General features: G+C 36.0%; 4 protein-coding genes across 7 annotated transcripts; all 4 read right to left on the reverse strand.

The window, feature by feature from the left end:
* Positions 1-328: 328 nt before the first annotated feature.
* Positions 329-2481, reverse strand: LOC140008502 (uncharacterized). Of its 2 annotated transcripts, none has more exons than XM_072053072.1 (4): positions 2040-2481; positions 1836-1888; positions 1244-1311; positions 329-1085 (listed from the first exon to the last, which is right to left on the reverse strand). In XM_072053072.1, exons 1-4 carry the CDS (start codon positions 2322-2324, stop codon positions 466-468), a joined length of 1026 nt encoding a protein of 341 aa, XP_071909173.1. In that variant the 5' UTR covers positions 2325-2481; the 3' UTR covers positions 329-465. The 2 variants fall into 2 exon arrangements, with proteins under 2 accessions (XP_071909173.1, XP_071909172.1); XM_072053071.1 differs by having other exon boundaries at positions 1836-1891; positions 2040-2471.
* A 7454-nt stretch (positions 2482-9935) lies between these two features.
* LOC113692042 (uncharacterized) lies at positions 9936-11299 on the reverse strand. Its single transcript, XM_027210377.2, has 2 exons — positions 10232-11299; positions 9936-10076 (listed from the first exon to the last, which is right to left on the reverse strand). The coding sequence occupies exons 1-2, from the start codon at positions 11297-11299 to the stop codon at positions 10053-10055; spliced, it is 1092 nt and encodes a 363-aa protein (XP_027066178.2). The 3' UTR covers positions 9936-10052.
* Positions 11300-12800: 1501 nt separating this feature from the next.
* Positions 12801-13529, reverse strand: LOC140008638 (protein VACUOLELESS GAMETOPHYTES-like). The gene has a single exon (XM_072053472.1). The coding sequence runs from the start codon at positions 13527-13529 to the stop codon at positions 12801-12803; it is 729 nt and encodes a 242-aa protein (XP_071909573.1).
* A 1162-nt stretch (positions 13530-14691) lies between these two features.
* LOC140004063 (protein NCA1-like) lies at positions 14692-20954 on the reverse strand. Of its 3 annotated transcripts, none has more exons than XM_072053073.1 (9): positions 20786-20954; positions 19572-19616; positions 19142-19450; positions 18781-19012; positions 18476-18621; positions 18257-18344; positions 17959-18105; positions 15192-15341; positions 14692-15108 (listed from the first exon to the last, which is right to left on the reverse strand). In XM_072053073.1, the coding sequence occupies exons 3-9, from the start codon at positions 19435-19437 to the stop codon at positions 15052-15054; spliced, it is 1116 nt and encodes a 371-aa protein (XP_071909174.1). In that variant the 5' UTR covers positions 19438-19450; positions 19572-19616; positions 20786-20954; the 3' UTR covers positions 14692-15051. The 3 variants fall into 3 exon arrangements, with proteins under 3 accessions (XP_071909174.1, XP_071909175.1, XP_071909176.1); XM_072053074.1 differs by having other exon boundaries at positions 19533-19616; positions 20786-20942; XM_072053075.1 differs by lacking the exon at positions 19572-19616 and having other exon boundaries at positions 20786-20943.
* Between the last annotated feature and the right edge of the window lie 461 nt (positions 20955-21415).

The following is a 21415-nucleotide window of genomic DNA, read 5'->3' on the forward strand; positions in this document are numbered from 1 at the left end:
TGCAGGCAGTGACATGTGAATTAGGGAAGTGCAGCATGCTATTTTATTAGCTTGGGAACTCGCTCGCATAGAAAAGATTTGTAACTAGATTACCAAAAGAATAAGTTGACATTGATTTAAGATCTTTCATTTTCTTTTGAAGTTTAATTAATTAGGATTCATTATCCAAGTTAATATTATTATACACTATTATCTACAAATTCTGGAATTAGTTCAGTGATGTGTTGGAGACATTGTAATCTGGCAACACTAGATTGTTCAGCTAAATAGGCGGCCAAGAAAAAGGAACATTTAAATCTTAGGGAGAAAAGAAGGAAACACCAGAAAGGAAAACACTGAAAACGAAAGTATTAACAGTTGCATGATCTAATTGATCAACATCCGCAGCCAGCAAACATACCTTTCGAAAAGAAAGTTTTCTCATGAAATAGAGCATATTCATGTTCACCATTTATGATTTAGTCACTATATATGGTTGTTGCCATTAGATCCCACTACCATATTAGTATCTGTCTGGCCTAAGAGGCTGCTCATGGATCTAGCTTTAACTGCACCGAGCTTCATTCTCTTCTTTACCCCCACCAATGGCTTCTTCTCATCATCATCCTGTTCATCAAAATCATTACTATTAATCTTGCTTGACAAGGATTTCACCACTTCTTTTTCTTGCAAACGCGACAATGGTGCAGTTATTTCATCCTTCTCATTTGCACCAATCTGATTAGTCATGGCACTGTTTCGAACGCTAGTCATGCTTCTTAGCCTTCCTTTACCTAAATGATGCTCGCACAAGGAATAACCTACAAGAGTCTGTTGGCAACACCTCCATCCTCGCCCGTTAACGCGACTGCACCGCGAACCCTCCATGATAACGCTGCCTCTCTTGCTCTTCTTTGCACCAGCACTAGACATCGTGTTCTTGATCCCTTCATGTCCATCACCACTTTGTAGCAAACATTTCTTGTTTGTTTTCGACTTCATTTTCGCCTTTGTTGTTTCTTTGCTTGCAATGTTAATTGTCTCAAAGCTCCCTTTTCTTTTCTTCAATGGAACAACTTTATCCCCTTCACACCATCTCTCAATAACTATATATGTACATAGTGCAAGTGCATGTGCAAACAACAACAATAAAAAGAAACAACGATAAGATGATTTGGGCTTGCGATCATAATATTCTTATACGATCATGCTAACGATATGGTGCATTTTTCTTGATTTGTCATGGCCAAAAAGGTTTACTTACCTGGTGAAGAAGAAGATGATGGCAGAGGAAACTGCGTAGTAGATAATTCTCCTTGAATGCTATCCTTCCTATATACAAGCAACATCCCAAAAGATCCACAACCACAGAAGAAGAATATGTTCAGCGCAAAAATAACAAACAAGAAACAACGGAGCAACTCCATAGTGTAACCATAGAAGAAGAATGAATGATAATTGTGGCTGGGGGACCAGTATTTTATGCTAATAAACATGCACCACATGGGGCATTCTTTTGCCCTTTTGTTTTTCCTATTCACAGAAATAAGTAAAAAAAAAAAAAAAAGTATAGCAGTAAATAGAGAATAGAGAGATAGATTAGATTAGATTAGATGGCGATGGGATGGGAAGCAATGGTGGCTAGCCAAAGCTGATGGTCTGCATAAAAAACACTCGTAACAGTGCTTCCACTTACAGTAGTGAGTATAATTTCTTTTCTTTTCTTTTGTTTTTTCTCAAGGAGGTAAGGGTTAAATCAAGCTATGAGTCTCTCCTCTCTCTTTTTCACCTTTTTACTACAAGAGTTCATGAAAGAAGTGAAACAACGTTGAGTAACTTTTCTTTTTTATTCTTACCTTGCATCATTACAGCTACACCTCTCATCTTTAATCTCCTTCCCTTCAATTTCCTGCTGAAAAATAAAGCAGATTCAGCATATATGCATCCACGCATCGTGTTTGCACCTGAAGCAACATTTCTTGATGCAGATTTATTTACCCTTGCTAAAAACCCCCACTGAAATTTCACTGCACCCTATTCATGATATTGATCAAACTCACCTTTTGCTTCAACTTCTCTTCATCAACACCGCTGTTGAGAAAATCCCATGTGGGATTTTCATTTGTGGTCGTGATTGCTTGACTATTTGGTTGCTGGAAGGGCTGATTTTGAGGATCGGGATTTTTGGGATCGTTGTGCTTTGCCTCTTCTTGCACCATATGAAGATTCTGATGGGGATTTACTTGTATGAGTGGTTGCACCACCGGTGACCGGATGAGCTGGGGATCTGACGGGGCAGCTGAAGAGATTGATGCTGAGGGAGGAAAACGTTTCCTGATCCTCATGGTTTTGTAAGCATGAACGATTAAAGACTCAAAAGGGGAAACGATTTTGATGAGAGAAAGACAAGGAGGGGGAAGACTAACTATAACAAGAACGGAATTTTCAGGTACTGATCTTTTAGGACAGGGAGCAATAAAAGAGAACAAGAACTCTTAAATTACTACTGAAAACAAATTTGTTGGCTTAATATCAAAATCTCACAAACAAGCTCTCTATGTCTCTCCAACACTAATCTCTATTTGTTTTCTCTCTCTAACTTTTATTTGTTGCACCACCCAACACACTACAAGACCACACACAAGGATAGATATAACGTAGCATTGCACAACATTATCGAAAAACGGAAAATTGCAATTTAGACCCGCGGGTTTTCAAATAGTTTCAATTTAGACTCTTGTAGTATTTTTATATTCAGCATGATCTTGTTTTTACGTGCTGTAATGTAATTAGAATTTTGTATTCTGTATTCGGTCCAATATTCTTTTTTTTTTTCTAACATGTTCTTTCTCGATGTAGTTTAGAGTCGTCATTCAGTTTAAAAATTATTTTGAATTGAAAGTGAATTATGGCATACTAGTTTTCTTTTATTCCTATGATTTGTGATTTTATTAAATTGTTTATTGTACTTAAGTAGGTTAATTTTTTATGATGCAACAAGAACCGTTCAAAACAAGAAGAAATATTCAGAGTGTCTGTGTTAACATTGAAAAATGAGAGGCAAAGCATGATAAGATCACACAACATAAAATGGCTAAATGTGTTGAAAGAGACATGTGAGGGACTAAAATGAAAAGAAAAAAAAACCACACGAAGGGTCCAAAGCTAAAAGAAGCTTAAAGATCAGTTTTCGGTTGTGTATTTCTGGCGCACGTGTGAAGGCTGAGATAGAGAAGTCAGGCACGCAGGAGCAGTGGCGAAGGAGGCAGAGACCGGCAACCGGAATCGTGAGGAAAAGAGAACGGGTACGGAAGGTGACAGGGTGGATGGAAAGAGAAAGAGAGTACTACAAATTTTACAAAATGATGGGAAGGTTGGAGGTTGTTTTAACGTTTATGCCTTTTAGAAAACTTGTGGGTTCCACTGCCAACAACGACCAAGATGCTCTGCTTCTCCTTTCATGGTACCCTACTGCTAATTGACGCGTTAAACCCAAAAAATTATTGTACTATTGAACTTTACGTCAAGACAATTTTAGTGTATTTACATCTCGACCCAAGGTTCAAGGTTAGATGCATTAGAGCCCCCTGAGATTTGAAAGAAAGTTATTACAACCCCATGGTTACTGGTAAATTAGTCCATCAAAAATAGGGTCACGATCAAACCCTTCACTCGATGAATCAACACATTCATTAGTAACAATGCGAAACAGCACCAAATCTAAGGGGAGGATAAGAAAGAAGAGAGAATTATTCTCATTAATTTTCTCTCCAAAGAACCCGTTATTGCCTTAATTTCCAAATTTGTTCCATGATTGGCTATATGAAAAGAAGGATATCTTAATTCAAGAAGCTTTTTTTTTTTTTTTTTTTTTTGTCTCTCCTGCACTTCCACCAATCTCTATGCCCAAAACTTGCAAGGACCATGTAAATGATTTTGTGAATATCATGCACTTTTTTGGTATTGATGTTTCAAGATTTTTACAATACTCTTGTCTAAAATATGTATGTGACGTTAATTTGCATCTTCCTGCACGAAGAAAGACACAATGAGGGTATGTAAGTGTTTTGCTTTGCCATGTTCAAGCATGCATGTTTGTTAGTCTTGGTCAAAGTGAGATCAATTACGATATAACATTAAAAGGTGAAGAGGAGAGGTTATACCTAATACTATAGCAGGTATGTAAAATGATGGTGGCAACATATTTGGCTTAAAATTTCACAAGGTACAAAGGAAAAATGGCAATTGGTTGTAGCCTGTAGATCGATCTACTGTATGTGCATTGTTGGAGTATGATTCTAGCTGGTTGTTATGCAATCAAGGGAGATGCATATATGGTAGAGAATCAAATATTAAGTACACATTTTTTTCTGCCCCATTTGTTCTTCTATTGGGAAACAAGCTGAGGTATTTTGCAGCACTAATTTGGCTTGGTTTTGATTTTTTTTGGGATAATAAGACAATAGGAAATTACTTTCTTTCTTTATCTTCAAGTGAAAAGGAGTCTAACCATCAAATTTAAAACTATCAGAAACTAACCATCAGCTAACCCTTTTTTTGTTTTTTGTTTTCAATAATAAATCACTCTTTGTATTAACTTAATTATTGTCATTTTGCAGCATAAAATTATGTACGGTTCTTCACCTCAAACATTTCAATTATACGTTCCTAATGGGACTTCTTGGTTAAGTCCCTCTTTGCAAAATGAAATATTCTATTCTTGCTAGCTTTGCAAATTCAATTTGTAGTTGAAGTGGTAGCTAAGACCTGCACGGAAATTAGAGCCAAATCCATCCATTTGGAATTGGATTTTTCTTGTATAAATAGGAGAAGGAGATAGTCATCCGGCTAGATTGGCAAAAATTCTTTCGTAACTTGAAAGAACAAATATTTTACCAGGAAATTACTAAAATAAAGAAAAAAAAATTAATGCATAGGATTTGAGCAGTGTTAAAGCTTTTGTAAACGGCCATGCGGACGTATACCGTCACCGGCCAAGCGTTGACATATAGAACTTCTTGCCTAAATTATTATATTTGGCGAGAAACAAATTAAAATGTGAAAGAACTTTCTATTTGAGTAAAAATATCATGCCACCTTTCCGTGCTCGAAGATTTCTAACCCTATTATTGCTTTTCACCAATATAGCTTGGAATAACTGTTCATAGGCTCGGTCGCAAAGCTACCATCACAACCAAAAACCCGACTCATCGAGCTCACTGCAGGATTAACTAGTTTACGAAATGAACAGGGAATGAGGTTGAACTAACAAAAAAAGCTAGAAAATGATGAATGAACATGAAGACGATTTGATTGGTGGAGGGATGAATTTTTCGGGCAATAAAGAAAGTCAAAACTCAAAAGGGCTGCTTTGATGCGATTCATAAATTAACAAAAAGAACTCTCAACCTAGAACTTTAGTTAGGGCTAGAAGATAAACTAAACTGTTCAATACTCAAATCAAATTTGATTTCGATTTGATAAGAGTTTGTTTGAATCTGGTTTGCCAGCTAAACAAACTAAATTTGAATAAGATTTTGTATTCGTTAAACTTCCAAATTTGGCTTGAATTTAGACTTAAAATTTTTGTGTAAATAATTCAAACTACTCTAATTCGATTCAAGTTTGACTTGATAAAAATTTGCTAGAGTTCGGCTCAATAAACTAACTAACTAAATTTATTTGAATACAATTTTAAAGCCATTAAAATAATCAAACAAATTTGAACACAGAGATATTTCAATTGATTAGACTCGTTTATACTCCTAAATCTAATAGCAAGTAGTCCAATCAGACAAAATATTTTCTTTTTGGATCTCTATATATATGTATTAAAACTCAATTATCATGCAAAAATCCTCTTGGTAGACAACCAAATTTTTGATCTCCACTCCTTTGAGGTTCTTGTCTTTAGAATTTTAGTATAGATTGTTTAAAAAGCGCATTGCTAAATATTTGAGATTGGTTGATTGTGGTTATTATGGGGTTTATAAAAGATCAATTTAATTTGTTCACAATCTTACAATGTTTGTGGAGAATAAGGGAAGCTTTTTTTTTTTTTTTTTTTGATAAAACATCATAATGTCACTAAAATTCATAATAATGGTAGAAGTTACATCATCAATGATACATAGATATCAAAGTACAAATATGAGAAGAATAGATACTACTGATCTGAAAAACAAATAAAAATTAAGATTAAATAATTGTAACACCAAGAACATCCATGCATATTTCCAAGCAGTAGATCTATGGTGAGATCTACCAAATAAATTCAAGAATTTCTAGATTTGATAAACAAAATTTGAAAAAAAAAATCCAGATTTAATTTAATATTAGGGAAAAAATGACAAAAATACCTAAATTAAAACTCTCACTAGGAATCCTGGGAGAGAAGAAAGTTCTTACCTGAAAAAATCTAGGAGCGGAGAAAATTCTTATCAGACAATTTTAGGAGAAAAGAAACTCTTAATAGACAACTTTAGAAAAGACTTTATTCACACAAACTAAATGAAACTAGAGAGAGGTCCCTTTCATGGGCAAAGATTAGAAAAATGTATCTATTTATTTGGGAGCGTTGAAGGACATTTTGACCTGAGAGTTTTATAAAAGAGAAGAAAGAGAGTTTTATTAGAGAAAATGAAGTGTTCGCTTAATTTAGGAACTTTGACGTGAAATACCAGAAACTACTAGTGGAGTGCCAAAATTATCGCTCGCACGTATTAAATTCTTTTTCCTTTTAAAGTGCCATGTGGTTGGATTACAAGACACACCCGGATGAAGTTAGTAGTTGAGAATAGTTGATGATTGAAAATACTTTAAATTTCAGACTAAAGCAAGAATTTAAATATTATTTGAATTTATGTCTCATATTAATTATATGTATTAATCCATGGTTAGGGGGAACTAAAATATGTATTAAAAAAGGAAAAAAAAAAAAAAAGCGGTTCTTGGGATTAGATATCATTCAACTGCATGCATGTCTGATTTATTCTGTGACTATTCTGGTAAAATAACAGGATGAGATCAAATCAATAAGATCCTTAAGCTACCATTCGCATCAAGATCAATCAGAGAATATGATCTTCTTGGTAGTAAAGGTCATGCATCGATCCATTAGCTTTATGTCTTGTTAGTCCAACTTCATCTTGCTCCACTAACCGCTGTTTTCAAGCCTAATTTCACTCTGCACCCCCTAAACTATTATTCTTTCCACTGTGCTACCTAGAGTCTAGACTAATTTTGGACACAACCTAAGCTTTTATTTTGAGTAATTTGGCCTATTTAATGACCACGTTTAGAAAAAACGGTGTTGATTTTTTTTTAGTAATATAATAGTTTGTATTTCCATAATTGCAAGGTACTATTATTTAAACCACGAAATGCCATAAATTTGTGAAAACATATTAAGACAAAATTAAGGTGTGCACTTAAAGCGTCCACATATCAAGTTTGAGGGTGCAAAGTAGAAATGGATAATAATTTAGGTCGACACAAAGTTGAATAGTAATTGCCTTGGCATGCACTTGAGAGAATTTTGTTAATTTACTTTAACACCATTAACCATTTTGATAATTGAAGGGGTGCAAAATGGGAACATTTCATAATTGAAAGGGGTGCAAATTCAAAAGAACCATGATACGTTAACGTGTCTGTGCATGTCCTGGAAAAGCTCTACTACTCAAGCATTGCTCTAATTTCCACCGAAATGCTCCTTCTAATTAGTGAGGGAACTATGTACAATTTTTTTTTCAATGAAAAGGAGGAAAAGAATGAAGAATGAAAGGCAAAATTAAAGGAATTAGATGGAGAGAATTAATGAGCCTGACTCATCAATTACAAAAGGATTAAGGGGTTTTAATGCTGAACTACATCCTTTTTTTTTTCCCCTTGTTGGATTAAAGGTAGAGGGTATAATCAAATTTCTTTTTTTTTTTCTTTGTGATTCCATAGAATTTATATTCCTTGTACAAGTATTCTCTTTATTGCACCTAAAAGAGGAAAGAAAAGGACAGTGCGATAACCTTTGCTTGAAGGAATTTCTATTTGGCAGTGGCACCACATTGCATGTTGTGGAGGGAGGCTAGCAACATCCTAGATGTGTATTACTCGATCAATATGGATAAATGATGTTGAAGCTCACTTGGGATCTTGCTTTCTTGTGGATATATGTCCACTTCAGGACTTCAACGTGGTGGACCTTGATTTTTCACCCAAAAAAAAAAATAATGATAATTCAATTCTTGGTGGACCTTGTGGAATTGATAATTCTCTTACATACTAAGGAAGCATCTTAATCTTGATACTACTATTTGGAGGAGTGAAGCTGCTGGCCTTTTTAACTGCTCACAATGGAGAATCAAATGGTTTTCAAGTATTTCTTGGAGCTCGTTTGAATTGCTATTATTTTCTGAAGTTTTTATAAAAATAAAAAATGTAATGATTTGATGTACATGCGGTAAAAAGATGAATGTAAAATATGTTTGGTGAAATCGTAAGTATTTGTTGAAGAAACATTATGGTAATTCAAACAAATTTTTAAAGCAATTGAAGCTTGAATATTGGAAGTTTTCATTTCTACTTTATTTATAAACCCTTTTCACTTTAAACGACATGACATTTTCTTTTTCTCGACTTTTAGGCTTAGAAAACATGCAAGACACCTCAAGATGAAGCAACTTGTTCTAGTAAAAATGTCAAATCCATTGACCAAAATATGGACTAATAATAGATTAGATTTACTTTTGATTAGCTTGATCAAAGCAACTAATTAAGGTTCTCTTGACAAAGTGGGAAAACCGTTTAACATATACACGAAATCTGTCATTCTTTTGCAATTAATTATCCTTTCCTAGGAGATATATGGCCAAAGCATGATCAAAGACTTCAGACAAATGGAGCCGCCCGGTAAGCATGACTGGTCCAATTAAGCACTATTTTGAGAAAAAGAAACGTTAATTAATCTTGTCCAAACTACAAAGTTTAGCCGACTGGATGATTTTTTACTTGCAGGATGACCTCTACATCTTTTTAGGAGTACAAAAACAGTGAATTAAAGTAAAGGAAAGGTCAAACCACTCAAACCCCCCCCCCTCCCCACCACACACACACACACACACACACACACACATATATATATATATATATGTTGTTAACTTATTTTGTTTATAAACAATCAATTCAATGAAGAGTCAAGATTTTGAGTCAGATTAGAAGTTTTCTTTGGCAATTGGCATTTATGAGCAGCAGAATTAGAGCTGGAACTATAAGTAGCCGTCCGCTTCCTCCTTGTATATTTATTGCAATACTTATGGAAAGAGGCAATAAAAACCATATCAACAAGAACCATTCCTATCTCTTATCGTTTGAAAAAAAAAAAAAAAAAAAAAAACAAGAACCATTCCTAAGCTTTTGGGCTATATTTGTCTACGGTAGCACTTGGTAAGTGGGTTTTAGACTAAAGGATGAGATTTAAAGTAAATCATAGTAATACTTATCATTTAGTTAATATTAATCGGAATGAGTTAATGGGTATGATAGGCTAATTTGATGATTTTTTGATTAACTGTTTTTTAGTAGGGAATCATTATTAATTACTTGCCCATGTAACTCGGATTTTTAATTAAAAATAAATAGTTACAGAATACTAGAAGAAATTGAGAGAGAGAAAAAAATTTAGAAGAAAGAGAAAAAGAAAAAGTAAAGCATACATCTAAATTTTAGTTATCAAAGACTTCATGGGTTTCTACGAAATTCATTACCATTAAATAGTTAATGATAGTAATAGTGATAGTGATTGATAAACTTTTACCAAACGGTTGCTTAGTTTTTTCTAAAGAATAAAATCCATTTTGCTTTTGCAACATCAATGAAGCTTTAAAAATCAAACAGAAAAAACTAAAAGTTAATAAATTACAACCTTTTTTGGTCCCTCAACACATGGAGGAGACATTGATCTGTCAACTTTATGCTTCAAACATGGTCTTCTTGGTTAATTTTGTTATGCTTCGAACATGGTCTCCTTGGTTAATTTTGCCCATTCCCATCACAAACTACTGAAATATGAGGAGCTTTTACCAGCATGAGCACCAACGACCCTGCGGACATGGATAAAAAAAATCTCAGAAACTTGTCTTGCCATACATGTATCAGGTAGATCTGGATGATCAAAACCTCTCCAAAGCTGCATACTTCAAATCTTATTTTGCATTCCGTTGATTTCTGTAATATTAATTGACAATATGATACTTACTTGTTCTTGGGTCTGATGTACAAGGCCTGCGTTGTCATTTGATGCATTTGCTTTAGCATTTTCTTGGCCTAATTCCACCCAAACATGAGAACGAATTGCTGGCTTTTGACCTTTCTGTGGAGTTCCAATACGAGAACCATCTGATGGATTTTTAGCCGGAGTAACCACTGGATTAGGCTGCTTTGGATCGTGGACATCTCCTTTGGTTAAAACAACATAGGCAATATTCTTTGTTTCTTTAGATTCCTGAAGCTGCACCTGATGGAAATCTGCTTCTTTGCTTTCCAGACCATCATGTATAAATGATCTTTCAATATCTATTGAGAAACATGCTTCGCTGAGTTGAAAACTTGGAGTTGGAGCATACTCTGACAGCGGACTTGGTTGATAATATTCTGATTGACTTGGAAAATTTTCTTGACCCTGCAAGCCTGCAATCCCCTTCAATACTAAGGCCATCAATTCGTGGCGCTTACTATCAGCATCTGTTCTTCCATCGATTTCTAAAACTCTGGTCTGTGGCTGCAATTGCAACATAGCTTGTGAATTCATGATGGCACAAGAAATGTGGACATCAAATTCACAGAAGCCACATCGATAAAGCCAGCCACGATGACTGGACATGTCACATAAATCACACTGGAACTTGTATGGTGGGGAAAATTCAAGTTTGAGTGTGTGAGGATGGACAGGAAGCTTAACAGATAGAGGAGTTGCTAAGCACAACATATGGTAGAAAGTACCACATGTTGCACAGTTGTAGTAAAATCCAGCGATAGTCTGCTCACATGCCTCGCAGTCAATGGCCTTGTCAAAGTCAGAAGGAATGGCAAGGAGGGTGAGGTGATGATTTGGATCAACTGGATGCTGAATCTTTTGAGGCATGCTGTAGCACACTTGGTGAAGATAAAAGGGGCATTTTCTGCACCGGTAACCATGCTTGCCAGGCAATATCTGGAGTTTGCAGCCGAAGCAGATGCAGTTACCTTCAGGTGGAAACAGTCTACGTTCTAATAGATGTTCATGACTGAAATGTTGTATTAGAAGCTTCTGCAGCGGTTTCTCCATAACTAAAGATTGATTCAGTTCTATCTCTTGTGCCCATATAAATCTAAACCTATATAATTTCTAAGTTCCCAACACGCGGAGGTGACAAGGGATAGCATATATTGTTTTAACCAAAACTTTGGTACCTAGTTTTTTAAAACAATATAGGCTGTAGAATTACGTTACTCCTTTACATGTGCTTCAATCAGCTTCAGCTTGGCCTTTTGTCATAAATTATTAATCCGTAGCCTGTAAGGAAAACAATCTTTCTTTCTTTGGTTTTTATCATCCTTTAACTTTACACGAGCCAATTGTCAATCTCTAAGTTTGCTTTTACCGGTCATTGGAGAAAGCTAAGAGATTCCATACAGAAGAAGACAGGATATGCAAGCTGCTTGACGTCAGGCATGCCAAGAAGAAACATGAGAATATCCCTCCTATGATAACTCTTCTTGTTGCTTCATGTGTGATCAGGCCACCTGATAGGCTACAAGAATTATTACTGACAACCAACTACAGTACCGTGCCTCTCTACTAAATTGTGTATTACCTGTAATCTTCATTAACTTGATCTCTTAAGTTTCATTCCCTTTCCTTGTTGGTATACATTGTTCTCTGTTATAACGAGCTGATGAAACAAATACTGCTTTTCTATAATCTTTAGCTTGGATGCTTAGTTACTAACCATAAAATCTGCTTCTGGAATTTTTTTAAAAAATATAAAGTCATCTGGACAAGAATGGCCTTAGATAAGAGAAGAGGTATGTTAATATGGTGTTTTAACAGTAAAGGTTTGTTTGACTGTATAAACATGACACTAGGATAATTAGATGCTAGTATTTGCAGATAAACCAAAAAACATTTTTGTGGCATGTGAAGACTGTTAAAAAGCCTGTCATAGATAGTATTAAAGAGTTGCTGTCTGGTTAAGGAAAATTCTGCTCACAAAAGTCTGGTACAGGACTTGCGAAATTCCTTTCCAAATTTTCAATTGCAAGCTTATCAATGGCTCTAAAGTGTAAATGTCAGAAAATTGGCTTATCTTTGCCTGTTCAATGATAGAGAATGTTCGTCTTATCTGACACTCCCCAACAATCAAAACATACACGAGCAAAAGCCTCTTTTTAGAAGTCTTCAAAATGGAAATATATATCCCTGAACCAGAATCTCGTATGCAGAAAAACGATGCACACCAAGACTTACAATCAAGGTTATATACATGATAAGTGATGAAAACGATAAAAGCTTCAGCTGCCCTTCAGGTCAGCTCTTTATCTCAGTGATATAGAAGTTTCCACAAAGAACGCCACTAAAGGCCCATATTGATTACTGGTTCTTGTACTGAATACAGACAATAGAAAATGTGAATTGGAAAGATTGATTAAAAAAAACTTATTCTTGAAATTATATAAAAAAAAAAAAAACAAGAAATACATGCCAATTGGAAAGGAAAAACAAAAGCATTGGTGTTTAAGCATACATGTTCAACAAAGCCAACTTCTTGGACATATATGTTTCCAGTCTACACAAACTGGCTGAGATTGAAAGATGCCATCATCTGTGCGAGTTGCTGAGCCATTTGCATCTGGAGCTGAAGCTCCAGCAATTCCGCAGCAGGATCTGATGGTTTAGGAGGAGCCGGCTTAGGCTGATTTCCATTGGCTTCAGTTGCTGCTGAATTTGGTTCAGGGATTTCAGAATCCGGATCATCTCCCTGATACAGACCTGGTTTCACCTCTGAAGTAGCACAAAAAGTATGCACCCGAAAATCGCATTCAGGCTTAAGACAACAGTATGACCAGTTCTTGGAGTTCAACTCTTTGGTGCATATTTTGCAAAATTCAGGAGCACCCTTTCGATCTGGGCTACCAACACTAACTACAAGCTCATGTTGATGGGCTTTGTGGCTTACCTTTGGTGGCATAAAGGCACAGTTGAGATGAAGATCAATTTCACAAAGTGCGCAGCAATAGGAGAATGCATTGCCAATTTCCCCACAAGCGTTGCATACAAATGAACCGCTGCAATAAGTTGGAGAAGGAATCAGGATAAGAGGATGCAGGGGATGAGCAGGATGGTTAACATAACGAGTTGCATTTCCACAATGCTCATGAAGGAAGAAATCGCATGCCCAGCAAGCATAAATGGAATCATGGCAAAGAGATTGGCACCCATGGCAACGACAAATTTGCCCTTGCTGCACTTTGTAGATATTGAGATTGTGCTGGTGGCTGAAATGCTTGTACTCCATTACTTTCTGTTCTTCTTGTTTACTCTCTTCCTTCTTCAATTCCTATTGTCTTCTTGACAGATAAACAATTGCAGAGCTGACTAAGTCAATCTGCCAACTTATTTTAAGATTTCGAGAGATCAATTTGGCAAGTGGAATAGCAAAGTCAAGGTCAAGATGCCCACTTGAGTTCGGTGGAAAGCAAACTGCAGCGTTCATACTTTTTGCAATATTCATTGACTTTCAGAAATAATAATATAACTGTAGGAAGATTCATGTGAGTGCGGATCGGAGAGTTGAAATGAAAACTTTTGGCCATTGAAATTGAGAAACTTCGCAGACTAGTTGTTTTCCATGGGTATTAACTCCCAGCTGATTTGATTGTATACTAAATTTTGCTAAAAGAAAGAGGGAAAATTTAGGATAACATAAAAGGAAGATTGCGAATTCATAAGAATAAAAACATGAAAAGAGAAAAGAGCTCTCCATGGTTTTTCTCTCGTAATAACATGAAGGTCCAAAGCTAAAACACATCTGGTTGTTCTGGAAAACTAATAAGATCTTTGAGCAATAATTGGAGTTTACACTCAAACAATTTCTCTCTGTGTGGCTTGCAATGTTCCTTCAGACAAACATAGCACAAGTTTTTAAAATCTCCCCTACCCCTACCAAAATTTGAGCTCTAAATATGGCTTTGGGTAATTAAAAAATTTGTTGGCACTAGTGGAGTTTCTGGATACTCATGAGTACTGCCGGATGTATGAAACCCGAATAGGTTTTTCGATTCAACAGGCTTTGCCCACTAACCCTTCTGCAAGCAGAAGGTCTCTGCTTTTTTTTTTTTTTTTTTTTTTTATCAGCAACGATATATTTATATAACCTACTCTATCCTAATCTAGGAGGAGGGAAAGCCTAAGGAGGCTGTTGTAGGGACTAGTGGGTATACAGACCCACCTAAACCAAGGGAGTGCTATAGCACAATCTTTAGATTTTTTTCGCTGCTGGTAAGGTTTGAACCCTCACCAACAGTCCAAGGAGGGACTTAAGTCCCTCCCTAGTGGCCACTGAGCCATTGGCCCAGTGGTTCAGAAGGTCTCTGCTTTTCTCTGGACAAATTTCTCTAAACCAGACAAAAAGTTAAATCCTTCAGGCAGTCAACAGTGTGGAAACAGAAAAGAATAAATGAACACATAAACGTTCTGCATAGTATCATTATGGCTAACTGATGAAAATTCATTACATCTAGCTGAAGTACAAGCCGTGCTGTGGAAACGAACATATCTCATTCAACATAAGAAAGTACAGCTCTCTCTTATTCAGTGCCTTTGTACAAATGGCACAGTGGCAGGAAAGAAAGCACTCGTTGGTCTTCTCTAAAAGTTCGGTTAGAAAATGAGTGTGAGTTGGAACCTAACTTATTTAAGATATGTACAGGTGATGGTTGTCCTTAAACTGAACTTGCAGCAGATATACAACAGGAGGCTCAAGCATATGCAGTACATGAACATCCTGACTCATCCCTTCTTGCACGTGCAATGAAGCATCACTGGGAAGGTTTATTCATGAGTTGATTATTTAGAAACTCAAGCACCGAGAGGCGCTGCATCAGAAAAAGTAAACAATAAAGCATCAGCCAACTTCTCGATACAAACATTGACACACACAAGAAATAGTGGATCTTACCTTCTGTTGTTGGACAATTTCTTCAGAACTTAATGTTAAAGATTCCAGTGATTTTATGGCTTCTTGAAATCCACCAATTGCTGCATCCTCATTTCCTAGATTTCTGTCCACGTCTGCAACTTTTGCAAGGGAAATAGCTATATCCAAAATCTGAAATCATGAAAATTATAGGAACAAAGAATGCCTCATCACTTTAGGTCTAAATCAATATTTAAATATCAATCGAAAGAACAGTTAAATTCTGAATTAGTTTAAGAACTCGAAAAACAACAAGTGCTTATCAAGCACCATCACCTGCCTGTTTTCATTTATCTTTGTTTTTCTAATATTTAACTTTTCCAGGGAAAAAAGGGAGGGGAGGGGTCTTCAATCTATTGTTGATTAAATATATTTTCATCATTTTTCCAGCAACCAAGGAAGGTTACTTGTTTAAGTTACAGTGTCATAATCCTTACACAGGAACTGACCAAACTCATTTTTTGATCAGATAAGCAAATTTTAGGAAAAGATAACGAGTACTCGTTACACACTACCTTATCTGCCCCCATGTTGCAGAATCTCAAGGATTCAAGCTATCACTCATGAAACATGCATAAACTAAAGATTCAGTCTTTCACTTATCCAACATGACACTGCACTGTTTAAGCCTCCAAAGCTCTCATAGTTGTTCAACTCCTCTCTAACTTAAGCATCATATGCCTCTTGGATTAGCTGTTAGCCAGCCTTCCCAATTTTCCACCAGTTGGACATCTTCCTGGGAAGAGTTGTTTGGCATAGCACCTCCTAGGAAAACCATTCCAAGACTCCACGATGACCGCGACCCACCTCCAAGACCGCGCATCATCAAATAACATGCCAATTAATTTAATAGTTGCTACTTTACTGCATTAATGTGGATTTCAGTAGAAGTCAAGCACTACAAAATCCAGATGGTAATCTTACTGTTTGGCACCAGTTTTCTAGGTGACATTTTATGGTATCCATTCATTTCTACTATTTATTATTTCAGAGTAGACTGCCCTCTGCAATTTGAAACATCCACAATTGAACGAATGACAGACAAAGTGAAACTGTGGATTGTCAACTGGATCTTATGAGAAAAGGAAGCATAGCCACTTTTATGCTTCTTTTATCCATTCATTCTAGAGCATAAGAAGCTACTAATCTTCCCATGCCACAAGGGAGTAAAACAAATAAAATATAGACTTAACAATTAATGGGTATTATGCCCAAAAAACTCCTCTTTTTTCTTTGTTTTCCCCTAACTTTCCTTCTCCTACTCCTGTCACATATTCAACTATCCTTCCCATGTTTCATTTTTCTTCTTTTTGCCCTTCAGAGTACGAATAGTCCAGCCAAGTTCAAGATGACTTGCTGAGATTAGAATTCCAGATTCTCACAAACAATGGTTGCAAATGTTACCTCGCAACACAAATTTTTGAAGCCAAGTTATGAAATCCTTAGTAAACAATATAATTCTATACAACCTGCAGTTCAAGGTTTTCTTTCATGCGTGCAACAATCATAGCACTACATCTTTTGTTACAGCATAAAATGATTGCAGGAGTATAGTGCCTATGGCTTGACTTTCTCAGGTCTAAAAACGAGAACACGGAGTACGAATTTGAAACCATCTACCCAAGCAAATATTTCAAAGACCAGATGAGATTTTTATCCATGTCCTATATGAAACAAAGTCCATTTCCAGTAGTCATAGAATAAGCTTCATCCAGTATTTCCTATTTACTCAAACTTCTTTACTTCTCTTTGAAGACTGAACAAGATACACAAATTCAATTGAACTCTAAACCTACCAAAATATATACTAGTTTACTGTCACACTCGAGAAAAACTAGATTGAAGACTGAACAAGATACACAAATTCAATTGAACTCTAAACCTACCAAAATATATACTAGTTTACCGTCACACTCGAGAAAAACTAGATTGGTTCTCACTCAGAATTTTCTCATGAAGTCTTCAACTTCTACATGTGCCAGAAAAAAAATCAACCAACCAAGGGTCTTATGTATCCTAAAAGGATCTGAGGCCACCCTACAAAATGAAATTGGACATGACAAAAGCACTTCACGAACAGGAGGACCAAGCATCATAAACTCTCAAATTAATATAATGTGAATTAGCCTATTCAAAAGGCAAATTATACAGTACAAATTCAAATATATGAATAAGAGGATCAGGCATCATTACCTGTCAGAAGAATTTTTATGTGAGTTAGTCTAGTCAAGAGGCAAATTGTTTTTTCTAAATTTCAAAAATGCAACCAATAGTATTGCTAATATAGTATTTCATATTTTACTAGAAAAAGCTAGCAGAATTTGAAGCCATAAGAGCTTTAACATGGCCAAAACCATTTGGTTGAAACGGAAACGGAATTTATAAGCTGTAACAAGGGTCTCCAAGCTGCTGCAAAACACTATAGTTGAATATTTGCTTGAATTACCAAACTCCAAATTAGCTAGAAGCTGAAGAAACTAAGCACACGCATGTACTCAAATGCAGCAAAAGTTATTAGAAGAAATGAACACTGAAATTAAGAATCACAACTGGAGCACTTTCTCAGCTATGTTCTTTTAGTTAAAATCATAAAGCCAGATAATGCAGATAGAAGGTTCAAGCAAACTGTTATATGTTTTCCAAACATGCATATTTCCATAGGCTGTAAGCATTTTCTACAAATTACAAGACCAGCATAAAGACCACACATGCAACATGGTTGTCATGCTTAACTAACGCGTTTCCTGACCTGTGATGGAATGCTAGAATGACGCTTGATAGCATCACGACGAACATCCAGAGCCTGGAAATAATAAGATCTGGCAGCTTGCAGGTCCCCATCATAATATTTCAGATCTCCAATTTTATTAAGTGATACAGATAGAGTATGCGTAACCTGCGAAAGTTCCATAATGATCATCAAAGAAGCAGTAGGTCAAATGAAAAGCTTGCTAACCAGTAGAACAAGAAAGGTGCTAATGTTGTAACTTCATCTTTAAGCAGAGATTAACTGTATACCATTAAGCATGAAATTGTAATAGAAGTACCTCCAAATCATCTTTAGGCACTTTTGAAAGGAATACAACACTCTCATCAAAATAAGTGATAGCAGAGGCGGCATCTCCGCTAGCACGACTGCAACATAAATCACATCATTCATATTTTTTGAAGCTAAGTATCAGTAGATTAGTGAAAAAACACACACATTGGAAAAGTAAAATGCAACATTATGCTATTGACACAACAAGAAAGAACTGGAGATAGACCAGCAATCACCAAGCATGCCCAAAACTGCTCCTAGCTGTGAGCACAATTCAGCAGTGTTCCCAATTCGTTGCAACTGCTCTCTGATGTCGTCAGCACACAGACTAAGTCTTGATTTTGCACTTTCTAAATTATTTGCACGAAATGCCTGCACGAAAAACAGCCACTAGATAAGTAAGACAATGGTGCAGGTAAGGGATAACAGAAAAATGACCAAAGACACAGATAAACAGGAATGTGATTCGTGATGAAAAGCATCACTCCAGACTTAGGTACACAAATAACTGAAAAACACTTGAAAACTCACCCTCAAGGCTTGTTGCACCAAGAAAGAACCACGCTCGAGAGACACATCTTCATATATTACTGTTTTCTTCTGACCCACTACTTCCTCTTTGTCCTCATTCACTTGAGACCTCTTGATCCTTGCATGACCTTCAATGAAACGATCAACAACATTCTGAAGATCTGTGTTGGGTTCTATCTTCTCAATGTCAGCACCACATAATGGACAGTCCTTGAGGCGTAATATACATACTCTGATTTTTCATGAAGTACCAGGTGTAAAACACCATCAGAAATTTTCCAAGCATATAAGCATTTTCCATAAAGCGGAAATTAACATGAGGAAAGAAAGCTGAATTTGATGTTAAGCATATTTTGCTTACTTGCAATAGACATGGGAACACGGAATGCATTTGCTACAGTCAAAAAGAAGTGCTTGACAAATCATACAGCTGAAAGGGCCCAGTTTAAATGTGTCAGAATCATATCCAAAGGGACACTTGGGAGTAACGCGGGCAGATTCGCCAGATTCTTGTTCGGGCTTGCTCTCATTTCCTGCAGCACTTGTGGCAGAATCATATCCAAAGGGACACTTCGGTTTACTTTGGTTTTCTGGACATTTCTTAACAGCAGCATCATCGGGACGACCAGCTTTTGCAAATGGGCAAACAGTTGTCATCTTGTTCGGCAACCTGTTAAAGGAATATGAACAGCATTGAAACCAAACAAGAATGTAAGAGGTCAATGGAAAGAAAAGCAACACAAATGACACACAATAAGTTTCTTTTCTGTGGATGAAGCAAATGCTGAGACCCAAAAGTCACTCCAAGATAGAGAATGAAGAACTGGAAAAATCTCCTGCATTGGAAGAATTGAATAGTTTATTTGGACGACAGTGTCAGCTTTATCAAACACTACAAAATTCTCAAAAATGAAGAAAAAGCACACACCACCCCACATTGTAGAGTCCACTCAGAAAAAAGTTCTCTAATTACCAATTCCAACATTTATGCTTTATTTTTCTAAAGATAAAGCTAATATTCGTAGTCAAACCTCCTTGAAGAGTACAGATGTAACTTTAATCTAAGAAGGTACTGAGACAGAGAATTATATCTCCTGGAAGACATTAAAACAAAGAGAACCTCTTGATGGTAACACCAATTGCTATGGCCATCAAAGTCACTAAACAGTCTTACAGGTTGCACACATTGAATCTTGTTTATTCAATCAAGCAGTCTAACGCTTTAAGACTACTATCTCCCACATTCTCCTATTTTTAAGTTCCTTTCCACAAGAAATACTAGATCACAAGATGTGGTGTAGATACATATTCCTATGTGCTAGAGAGTTATGCATATGACTCACTGCTGTTCCTAAATTAAAGACATCATTTTGCCTTCAACCCTTGTTATCAACTTAAAAAACCAATGAAAGTGGAACCAAAACTCTCTACCGTAAATCAGCACTGCCCTGCTTATCAACTAAATGTTTGCGCCTACGGTCATATTTGTTATCAACGCCTGGCTGCACTATTAACTTATCACATTATCAATATATCCTTTTCCCTTTTATGCAATCTTGCAAGAACAGTTCAAGCCAAACCAAACAAACTGCAACCAGCCCCCCGCAAAATCTCACATAAAGGCCAATTGCTGCAGCTACAATCTCCGAAAAAGCTTGGTGGGGGTTTTTCTTTTACTTTTTCTTCTTTTTTGAGTGGCATTCTCTTGCTGAATCAAAAAGCCTGATTAAAAATCAGCAGATATTACCTCATCCCAAAAACCCCAGATAGAAAAACCGAAAATACATCCTTCAATTTAGGACTATAATTGAAACACATTCTTCATCATGATCCTTAGCTCACAAATTTTAAAAAGTTCAAATTTTTACACAACAACAATATGATAACAACGATAATAATAATAATGATACAGAAAATCCAAATCAGCAAAAGCATTATAAAGGCTAAACAGATGGCTAATGAACGAAAATAAGGACGGGACCAGATAGAATCGAAGCAGTAGTACCTTATGCCTAGAGCGTCGCACACTAGCTCGATAGATTTGCCAAGCGGATTAAAGATCAGGTCCTTGGCGGAGTAGGGATAATCCCAGCTTTCAAGTTAAGAGAGACAAATACAAAGAGACAAAAAAGGCACAAATATAGGGAAAGCAATAGAGTAGAAAAGACTGAGAGAGGTCACAGGTAGGGAAAAAACCAAAAGGCATTTTTCTTTGGGATAATTTCAGAAACCTCCCTTGAGGTTTCATGAAATATCATCTAGCTTCCCTAAATTTTTTAAAATCTCACTTAATACCCTTAAAGTGATAGTAGGGCCATATATTAATATCAAAGGTGATGAATTATCAATAATACCCTTATATTTAAATTTTCTGAACTTGTTTTTCTTTCTCTAAATTTCCTACTTTTCTTTAACAAAATGTCTATACAAACATACATACATGCATACATACATACGTACGTACATACATATATATATATATATAATTGAATTGCAAATGTCAATGAAATATAGGATTTAATCAATGAAATGTTCAATGCATTTGGAGAAGAATAGCTGCAGGTTCTTTTTATTTTTTTTCCTTTTTTGGTGTTTCACAATTTTATTTATTTATTTTTTTATTTCTATTCATGTA

This window comes from Coffea arabica, chromosome 6c (assembly GCF_036785885.1).
Source record: "Coffea arabica cultivar ET-39 chromosome 6c, Coffea Arabica ET-39 HiFi, whole genome shotgun sequence".
Classification (NCBI taxonomy): Eukaryota; Viridiplantae; Streptophyta; class Magnoliopsida; order Gentianales; family Rubiaceae; genus Coffea; species Coffea arabica.